Below are 11,176 nucleotides of genomic sequence, written 5' to 3'. Positions count from 1 at the left end.
AGCTCTAGACTTTGGAGCCCGCCCTCTAAAGCTTTACAACTATTGGCTGATGTTTCAAAACCGGGCATTTTGGACCAATTAGAAATCTATACTAACCAGGGAACAGGAATGACATTCTCCCAGAAGCTCGGAAACTCCAGTGGTCACCAGAGGTATTGCAGTTTATTAAGCATCCGGTGCGAAAGAAACACATTTCCCCATTGAAGTCCCTTAAAAGCTATGAATTTACCCTGAAGTATATGTCCGATGAATGACCTATTATTAGTTAGAGCTACCATTTGGACAGTACCTTTAATGTCTTCACACTGAACTAATAACTCTCCAGGGATTCAATTTTTTTCCCCTAATCATCCCTTCATGTTTAGGTAATCTGTGCGCATGCCAAAAAGCCCTATTGTCAAAGATGGTAGCCTCCGTGAACTGGCTTCATGCGCCATTGAGCCGCTCCCATTGGAATCTATGAAACCCGGTAAGCGGAAGCGGTCCACAGTTCTCGATGATACTAACCCAATTGACTTCCGAAATGTCTTTCAACTGAAGTCTCCTTGTTTTCTGACTGACTCCACTTGCTAGTAGCTCACAAATAAAGTAGGTCCACCATAATTATTCGTGAGTAAGTACAACAAACGCAGGTAGCTATGCTTTAAATTTTGGCATTTGGCATATTGAATTTAATGTGCCCCTTATCAAGAGGAAAGCACGTTAAAGTCTTTTAACGCATTGATTTATAGCTACTTATTGACAATGCTATCGAATTCTCGGCTCTGCAGATGGATTAATATCTTCTTTTGAAACTGAAACAAAGTATCCAGAATTAATAAATGTGGCAGATGTCATTACAATTATCCGTATGACTAAACATAACCAGTATCTGTTATCTTTACATGTAACCATTTTGTTAATGTCCCCTTTTACCTGCTCAGAATGTAAACATCTCTAGCAACTTTGTGGCATAATGGCAAAGTTTTAATGACTGATGCTATAAATTGCAATCTTAGATACTATGTATACTATGAATACTTAAATACTAGTCGGCTGAGAAACCAGCATAGATCAGTGGTTGAGATGGTTATGCTGGTAATCACCATGCACAATAAACTTTCCACATTCAAAAGACACAGATTTTCATAATGATATATTCTTTGGGAATCAGTGGGAGCAAGACGTGCTTCAGTGTGCAAGCCGTCAGCTGTGTGCTGTACGTTGGTTGAATAATTTATCCATGGCTTGAATAATGAGAGGAAATGTGCTATAGAGATGCATGCAATCACATGATTAGGCCTAATTCACTTTGAGCTAGAGTTTGAGTCATTTTTATTTTTACCACTATTGCAAATCTGTGTTGGTTACTGGTTTATTCAGTGCTGTTCTATTAACTTTGAGAACTATTGTATGTTTACTGTAAAAATTTTTTAAGTGTGTGCAATAGCAGGAAGCTAAATGGGGCTGGAATGAGAACCTGTTAGTTAATAGACAAGCATAATTAAGACATTAGGTATAACTTGAGAATGCTGCATGACTAGAGCCACCATGTTTTCTGTGTCATATGCCCCACAGGGATTTTACTTCAATTTCAATATCCTCTCAAGCGACACTTGCACGCAACATAAATGGCAAAGTCAGGCACCTAATTATACAATTGAGTGGCCAATTATGATATTTATACAAACACTTAACTGGTCTAATACGGCGAGAGAAAGCAAAGGAAGTTTGGTGAACGTGGACTGAACATCAGATTTGCACAAAAAACTCTTTGAGGGAACGAGCACAACAGTATCCACCTGGTAGGCAGTCCATGGATTCATTTGTTTATGTAAGGAATTCACACACATTCAGATATAGTTATTTTATTCCCCTGTGTTTATTCCACTTGTGTGTATACTGAAATAGCTACAGTGGTGGGAAACTGAAGCAAATTGCAATGAATAAGATAGAATAAGTCATATTGTAACCAAACAGTGACCTTTCTATGACTCTAATAATGTCCCAATGACATTTTTAGGACGTCCCAATGGGACATCACATCAACTTTCAGGGAACTAAATACGGGTGTTACCAAATGTCCCCAGGACATCCCGATAGCTGCGTTTGTCTTGTTCGTTCACCGTCAAAGGAACAAAGACATGTCTGTTCATGTTTTCTCTTTGTTTATGTCTTTTGCATTTCATATAAAAAGTCAACTAAAACATCCCAGAGCTTGGCTTGCCCAGACTAATCACCATGCTAGAAGCACCATCGCCTAGGTTGAATCATCAAAAACTAGCGAGTCCCCTGGACAGGATCACAGAATTGATCAAGATCACAAAGAAATAGTTGTGTCTACAGCCATCTTTTTTTCAGATTCAGGACTGACGAATCTTCATAAACATAGAGGGTTCTGTTGTATGGTTAATTATTTTGCCTCTCGAACAAAGCAATGCTGTCAGCATAGTGGTGCATCAGCATTTCTGGTAAAGCTGTAGGCTAATGTAGAGATGAAGCTAAGAGCTTCCTCATAATGGAGCTGGCGCTGGAAATAGGTGGGCTTGTGTGCGATAACATGAGTTATTTGGGAGTTACAGAGTTAAGGGGAATTTGAAAATGCTTTACATGTATTCAAATGAAGGGATGGAACACAATTAGCCAGCATAGCTCAGAATGAGTGTACATGGGCCAGTGTTCACTGTGCATTCACATTAATTGTACCAGCAGAGAAACTGGATGAGACGGCAACATATTTAACATGCCAACATACAGTATGTAGGCCTATCTTTTTGCTTTTCTAGGTTTGGCATTTACTGGTCTATAGGGATCATTATGGTTGACGTTGAGACATTTCCTGTGAATCCAGACTCTTGAATATTCAATTTGAATGTAAGGTTGTTTACTATATTACATTTGTCACCAAATCAAATCATGTTGCCTTTCAAGAGTTATTGTGTCTCATAATTATTAACTGTTTCACAGTGAGGCCTTGATGTTCAGTTGCAGTTTTTAATTTGTGATGACAACGTTTGTATCCTTCACAATTGCCAGCTATACACAGCAACACAAAGGTCAGGTAAGGGAAACGGAGGTCAGGGAGATGGAAGGGAGGGGGATGAGGATGATTTTAAAATATTTGTCTTTGCCTATGGGATTCAAACTTTGAAGAGAGTTTGCATAATGACACAGGGAGCTCAGTCATTGCTCCACTGAACACAGACCTGCTGATTAAACAGTTGTGTCACTGTGCTGCAAGGATATTAAAACATACTACTCTGCAAGATTTCTCAGGCAGCTGGTGTCTAAACCTTTCATTATCAAAATGAAACAGCATCCCCCTTCCTCTTCAACTAAGCCAAATAACTACCCTGACTTCATGGCATACATGCATCAAGCATATGATACAAATAAGCACTGGCTAAGTAATTGGCACCATACAATTAATGTGACCTTCATGAGTGTGTGAATCTCTTTGAGGCCAACCCCTCTTTCAACAGCATAGCTGGGACATAGAGCACGCACATGCAAAGTCCATTCAAATATCCCTACCACAACTTGTGAATATGTGTAACAGCGGCTTTGCAGGGGGAGAGCGTAGGTTGTGGTTTTGGGGCGTGGAAGCCTGATGTCAGCAGCAGTCGAAAGAGCAGAAAGTTCTGGAATGAGGGCAGGGTATTAATAGTTAATCTGTGCAGTGGAGCGGTATGCTGTGGGACTGATGACATATCTCCAGCGTGGGCGCAGTTGTGCGCCAACCAGGCAGAGTGGATGTTTGTAAGGGGTGGGGTGGGGGGCTATCCCCAGTGAACTCCACTATAGGGAATGGGTGTTTATTTGGGCTGCACAGCAAATTCTGTCACACCAACGCTAGTACTTGGGGGTGGTGAGATGGACGGTGAGCGAGTTGGTGGCAGGTTTTGAGGCCTACCTGCACGTGTCTCGGTCTTGCTGGATGACGTCAGCCTCTCTGAAAGGAGGTTAGGATAATGTGCCAAATCTTAGGGAAAGAGATTGGTCTAGTGTCATTCTCATGACACGCCTCTTCCTCAGCTGTCACTGAGGACATGGAAAGGCCTGGCAAGATGTGCTTGCCTTGCATGTACACGCTCGCCCAGTATGGACATGCTTGCCCTGAATCGGGTCAACTGGCAAAAACGATGCCGCTTTAAAGAACGCTGCACCATTCTGTCTCTGACACGGCCCAGACTCGCAGACAAACAGGTCAGTGCAAGAGTGTCTGTACACCACTGGCATTCTGTTTAGTCCATGTACACTGAGCAACAGTTGAAGAGCTCAAACTGGGTCAACCTGCTCTGTTACACAGTACACACAAGCACACCCAAGCTCCTTTTCAGCTCCACAGGGGGAGAATATTTTGATATAATCATGACTGACACTTTTGCATTCTTGCAGCTCCTGAAAAAACAGGCTTTTCCTAAATTAAAATAAAGAAAATTAGCCTAATAGCCACTATTCTGCCCTGTTCTCCTCATTCTGTCAGAAATTGTAGTTTCAGCAGTAATATTAAGTCCAGAAACAGGAAAGTACTGTATGTCATGAGATTAGCTGCTGACCACATAAAAGGAGTCTGTTATTCCCACATGGCTTAACTGCCTGTATTGCATTGTTACTGAGAGACAAAACAAGAGATTCTGATTTAAGTCAGTAAAGCAAGAACACCCAAACAAACAAGTCTAAAAAGAAACCCCACAAACATCACCCTTCAGCAACATTTCCACCAATTGTCATAGGCATAGCGGCCATACTTGAGCTTGTCTGGATGGACTTTTCACTTCTGTGTGAGCTTGCTGCTTAGCCTGGACAGAAAGGTAGAGGCTTGCAGATGGATAACTCCTCTTCCCTAATGTAAGGGGTAAAGGAGATGCTGGTGGGCGGAGTAGAATTAGGGGGTGTCCAATCAGCTTGCATCACACCACCATCTCTCCTCAGGGTGGGTGGATGGATAGATAGATAGACAGATAGACAGACAGATATATATATATATAGAGATAGATAGCTTTATTGTCCTTGCACAGTCAATGCATAGTTATTCATACAGACATCACCACTTAGCAAACACACAGAGAGCCCTTCAAACAAAACCAAGACATACAGATGTATGAACAGACCCCACAGCACATAACATAAATTGTAAACATAAGAGACACAAACTGTGCTTTGTGGCAAACCTTTTCTATTCCTTCCTTGAATTTGGAGGGCGAGATTCTTTCCACTGCAGCAGCTCATGTATAATTCATCCTGTTAGGAAAGACAGTCCAGAGCTTCTACTAATGACAGTGAGTAGGGGCAGAGAAGGGAGAGGTTTAAGATGAGCTCACCTTAAAAATGTTTTAATTCAGTTGGCTCTACAGTCATTCTTTCATCTTTGGTGATGAAAGACAAAAAGATATCAAACAATCTTCCCCAGATGAACAGAGTGTAAAAATAGCACCTTGAACAAGGGACTTTTGTTTCTCTCTTCCTCCTTCCCTCACAGCCACAGTCAGTGTATCGGGTAGTCCAATGGAAATCAGGTCAGTGTTAGCATAGGCGCATGTGATGTGTATCTGTGTACATGCAGGGAATTGTGGGAAGCTTTGAGGGTAGATTTGGTTGAAGCGGGGGAGGGGGATGAATTGTGGCCTTTTTGGCTACGCGCGGCCTGGGTGGGGCTTGGCTTTTCAGGCTGTTGCTGGATCGGAGTGCCTGTATTTCTGGTGCCAGTACTGCCCTGGAGCGAGATCGATAACGAGGCCTGCAGATTGTGTTACGTGTCACCGATACGCTTCTATGCCGGTAAGCTGCCTCCGCTGCTCTATGACGGAACCATCGCTCACCCATCGATGTGCTATTATCTCTGCGTCCAGCTTCAGCCAGAACTCCCCGAGCGCCGCTTATTATCTGCAAGCTAGTCCGGAAGCACTCCATCCACAGAGTGAGGAGCGAATTAGGTTCCACAGTAGGTTCAAAACTGGTCTGTGATAAAGAAGCGGACACTGGAAGAAGGGGATGTTCGCACTTGGCACCTTCTGCAACCTCAGCTTCCTAATCTGATCATCCTCCTGTCCCCTGCATGCACTCGCCATGTAAGTCTCTTATCCCTGTCTTGGTTGTCGGGATAAAAAGAAGCAGCCATGCTGTTTGACACTAATGAATATGGACGCTTGCTTCTCAAACAGTGGCACTCCTGCTTGCCGGCGACTGCAGCCCTCAGGAGGAAACCTAAAATGAGTGGCTCTGCATGACTACAAAGGACACATCTGTGATACTGTGGAATCTGAAGAGTCACACCAATAAACTGTGCAGCTACAACATACATTATTACTGTCCATCCTGGTTTCTCAACATGGGGTCTGCAAAGGGACTGTGAACCCCCACACCATTTAGTGTTTTTATGACCACCCACCCCATGCTGGCTTTGACCCTGGGTGGGGGTCCCTGGATCCAATCTGTTGAAAATCCCTGCTCTAGTTTATGGCCTCAGGCAACAGTCATTATTGCTGTTAGTATTTGTTTTTATGTACTTTTCTTTCTTAGAGGTGTTGTATATTTAAATAAATTACATTTAAAATCACCATTCCCCCCAAATACAGTTGGATATGGGTCAAATTTGAATAATAATAAATAAATAAGTTACATAATTGTTCTTCATAATTTTATTGGTAATCAGTTTCGATATTGTGTCCTATATAACCACAGACTGGCGCTATCTTTTTTTTCTTTGCCCTCTTTATGCTAGACAGCACCCCTGTCTAGCATGTTTAGCCTGTCACGAGAGGTTTGTGGCTGCCTGACATTCCTCCTCGTGTCAGTAAGTGTGGAGGGGGAGAATGAAGTGACTTATTAACGGTGGCTCCTGTTTAAAAGCAGACGGTCCAACCACATGCTGCTGAACTGCATGTGGAACCAATCATCAGACTCCCCGCCAAATTCAGCGATTTGTTTTTCTGTGTAAGGGCGCCAAGACTCATTTACCTGGGGGCTAATCTGCGAACAGTTTTTCAGGGCCATAAACGGCCTTCACTCGTCACCCGAAGTCTCTAGCTCCACCTCCTCCCGCCCTACCCTCCACTAGCACTTCCTGCTAAAACCGTTTGCTCACCAATTGCTCACTTCCTCTTTACACAGGAGAAAAAATGCTGGGTATTGTGTAACGACAGAGCAGCACTTACAGCCACCCACACCAGTGTTGGTTTATACTTCTTTTTAATCCGAAAGAAATCCTGAGATCAGTGTTTGAATCACTTAGAAAAGCAACCATGGCAGGCAGAATATCTAATTCAACCACATTTTGAATGGTTCCTGTGTTTCATTATCTGCTGACTGGTTGCAAATTGACTGCTAATGCACACCATTGTTCATTCACCCAGGTGGTTACGTTTCCTAAAAGGGAATAGAAACTCATAGTCTATAACAAGCCCCCCAGATAAATTACGATATAATGCCCCATACATTTATTTAATCACAGTGTGAAAGATTCCACAATTGCTGTCTTCATCAGTATGAATGAATAGTTTTGTTTAGTTCCTTCAGGGGGTTTGATGACACAGATATGTGCTGATATTAGTTTCCCAGATTGATTCCAGGCAATAAACTTAGAATATTTCAGTAATTTTAATTTCCCTCTGACATCTCAAAAACACAAAGCTCAATTTAATAAACCTTACACTAATAATAATAATAGTTCATATGTGCTTATACATTCACAGAACCCCTCAGATCTGTGTAGTAATGATCCCAGGTTGACACAGTGGAAGATTGTGCCTTAGCTTATCTGAGGAACTCTGGCAGCCACTGAGGACAGCTCCACAGTATCAGCCTGTTCCCTGCTGAGCTGATTAAAGTCTCATGGCGTCAGCACACTGACTTCATCTCTATAATCACGGGCGTCAGTCTGGATGAAGGCTGTATTGGCATTCATTGCATATGTGTTCTGCTTTTTAGAGCCCGGTTGACAACATAACCACAGTGTTACCTGTGAATTGCAGTACAATGTGTCTATTGGAGAAGAACAATAAAGCCATGTTGGACACGTATAGTTACGTTATGTCTGACGGCTGGGCATTGAGGAAGTCGTACAACTGTGTGACTCACTGCTGACACACAGTGGCTGCAATGAGAAAGGAGGGCTGAATATATTGGTTGTACAAGGTTTCCCTCTAGTGAGAGTACACTGGAAGTTCATGTGAATAATAGAACACATTACCTCATTGTACTGTGATGAAGTGTAAGGCTTGAGAACTCCTCTAGGCCCAGAAGCTCGTGATGTTATGTTAGAAATGGAAGTATCACTGCATCCTATCTGTCAAGCGGTTAATTTGTCAGAAAATGTATAATATAGTACCCCACCCCACTCTTTTATATTAAATAGAGATATTGCGACAACATTTTTACCCGGTTCTGTGTGTGTACATGAGTGTGGAATGCATTTCCTTTTTGAATCTTCTGAATATATTAGCGAGCGTTGTGTTACAGTCTAAGTAGAGATAGTTTATTGGAATAAGGTTGTTCACATTCCAAACCCCACAACTGTGTTTGTAAAAATGCTGTGGTAGACTGTAATGTGTGTTTCTCTGAAAGCTGGCTGGCTGAAATGGTCTGGTGTCATGGCACCAGTGCTCCACAGTCTCCTCCCTGTCTCTGCACACGGAGAGAAACTGGAGATGCTTTTAGCCCACCATCCTTTGTGCCAATGGGCACAGCTGTCTTTCAGTGGACAGTTCACCCAAAAATATAATTAAAGTACGTTTCCACTTACTATTACTAGTACTATTCATCCATCCAAATAGTTTCCCTTAGATTTGACAAGTTTTCTAGATTGGATGAGTTTTCTAGATGCAATTCCCTACGGTTACCCACATCCACAGAGTTCAATTTGAGCACAGTTTAATGAAGAACTAGACCTACTTTTTGACCAGAAAGTATGCCAGTTGTGCATATCTGAGCAAAGTCTCATGCAGGTGGATCAGTGTGAAGCTTGAGTGAGGTGATATAATGCTAACAGAATGCAACAGTCTGTTTCATTATACAGTAGCAATTACGGTAACACTTTACAAAAAGGTTACATGAATTAGCATGAACTAATGTAGTTGTTAACTAACTAACTAACTAACTATGTGCTGTTGTTCATGTTAACAACAACATACATTAGTTAAAACCAATTCATATTGGGATTAAAAAAACATTTCATGTATTTGTTAATGGTTAACTAATTTTATGCTTATGATATGGTGTACAAATATATAAATAGTCCTGTAACTACATACATTAGTTAGTAGCTGACAAATATATTAACTAATGAAATGAATTTTATTTCATGCTTAATTCGTTTATTTGTGTATCAGTTAATTAATGTAGCAATGTAACACTTAATGTAGTTGTTACATTAATGTACCTTTTTGTACCATTCATGTACCTTTTTGTAAAGTGTGATACTTTATTAAAGCTCATAACAGCTTTGAAATTCACGGGTCTTTCAAGCTGGGTGCCAGATGGTATTTTGGAGAAGAACAATAAAGCAAACACACTAAGCCACTTGAAAGAATAGCAGTAACCATTTTTTATTAAGTTGTCTGGAGTAGTGTAACTTTTTACAATAGGCAATATGCATATGACTGGGTATGCAGTATAACATATATTGGTTAGCACAAAAGCATAAAGCATCTAAATGCCTGTAATATGCAAGTAAAAGCGTGCAACAGTTACTCTAAGTTGGCTGAATAGAAGTGTGCACCAAGCTATGTGCGCGTGATGATGTAGTGAGGAGTGCAAGCAGACTCCCTAGGCAGCGTTATAGCAGAGAGCAGCCTGGCTTTGTGTGCGTGGGGGACTTTGGGGCAACACCACTGGGCTCTGTCTCCCCTTCACTTCCGGTCACTGTAAAATGCACAGCCTTTTAAGCTAGAGAGAAACAACGAAAAGAAGTCAGGTGTGTACATGTGTGGGCGTGCTTGCATGCCAGTGTGCGTATGTTTGTATGTGTCAGGGTGTGCATGTGTTCATGCGTGCCTGCATATGCACTGTTTGTGTCAGGGTGTTTGTTTGTGTGCCTATATGAATGGGTGTTGGGTTAGTGAGTCCAACTTATTGCCAGACTGGGACATTATGTGGCTTGAAGGTGTTCTGTAACGGTCATGCTTCCTAGTATAGGCATTAGTTGGTAGATTCAGAAGAAAAAAAGTTACAGTGAAAATGGAATGCTGATTTTAGCTGCAAATGAAGGAAACATGCTCAAACAGTGATGTCTCTCAAACAATAATTAAAATGTAACATCTGAAATGGAGCAGCTTGGTTGTGGTATCTATCCACTGTATGATAGAAATGGTTCAGTTTGTAAGGTTCTTGGTCCATGGAGTAGGACTGGGTTATTCCCTCTACTAGTTTCCTGAGTGAGCAAGCATCTACTGTTGCAACAATAATTCACCACAAGTGTCACAAGAGCCAACAGACAGTATTTTGTCATAATCGGCAAAGAAAGCAGAACACTGTGCATTTGTGCCAATGCATGCAATATACAATCAGTGAGCACTTCATTAGGTATTTATTAGACTTTTTGTTTTTTTCTCTGCAAACTCTAGAGACTGTTGTGTGTGAAAATCAGCACAGGAGATCAGCAGTTTCTGAGCTGCTCAAACCACCCTGTCTGGCACTAACGGGCATTCCATGGTCACTTGGATCACATTTATTCCCCATTCTGACATTTGGTCTGAACAACAGCTGAACCTCTTGACTACGTCTGCATGCTTTTATGCATTTAGTTGCTGCCACATGATTGGGTGATTCAATATTTGCATTAACAAGCTGGTGTACAGGTCTACCTAATACATTGCTCAGTGAGTGTAGGTGTGAGCTATAATAACAGTTGTTTGGTTACCTGCAGGCAGGACGTTCCTCTCAAAGTAGCCCTGGTTGGTCATGTTTCCTGCAGGACTGTACTGGCCCACCACAAAGACTGTATTCCCGTCAGTGGCCAGGCCTACTCCCACCTCAGTACTTTCCTTCCACACCACCTGGGTGAAATGTCCTGTGGACAACAGCAGGGGGCGCTGTTACAAGGGTCATACTGGTGAAGGGTGGAAAAACCCTTCAAGCCTTCAAAGGAGCAATACAATTTAAAAGGAGCATAATCTGGCTTTACTGTCACTTTGTTTACCCTGGATCAGTAGTAAGTAAGGGCTGGTGATGTACACTAAGTGATGTGTGATATGAGTGA

General features: G+C 41.9%; 1 protein-coding gene across 2 annotated transcripts in view; it reads right to left on the bottom strand.

Annotated features, from left to right (window-relative positions):
* Positions 1-9,505: 9,505 nt before the first annotated feature.
* Positions 9,506-11,176, bottom strand: part of LOC133140735 (Golgi-associated plant pathogenesis-related protein 1-like) — a 41,144-nt gene continuing 39,473 nt past the window's right edge. For both annotated transcript variants that reach the window (XM_061260886.1, XM_061260887.1), the window contains exons 6-7: positions 10,838-10,987; positions 9,506-9,840 (exon numbers count right to left, since the gene is read on the bottom strand). In XM_061260886.1, the coding sequence (XP_061116870.1) occupies positions 9,755-9,840; positions 10,838-10,987 (236 nt within the window). In that variant the 3' untranslated portion in view covers positions 9,506-9,754. The remainder of the gene's footprint in view (positions 9,841-10,837; positions 10,988-11,176) is intronic.

The sequence above is a fragment of the Conger conger genome, chromosome 11 (assembly GCF_963514075.1).
Source record: "Conger conger chromosome 11, fConCon1.1, whole genome shotgun sequence".
NCBI classification, from domain to species: Eukaryota; Metazoa; Chordata; class Actinopteri; order Anguilliformes; family Congridae; genus Conger; species Conger conger.
Note: the sequence above shows the minus strand (reverse complement) of the source record. Positions and strands in the feature narration are given on the sequence as shown.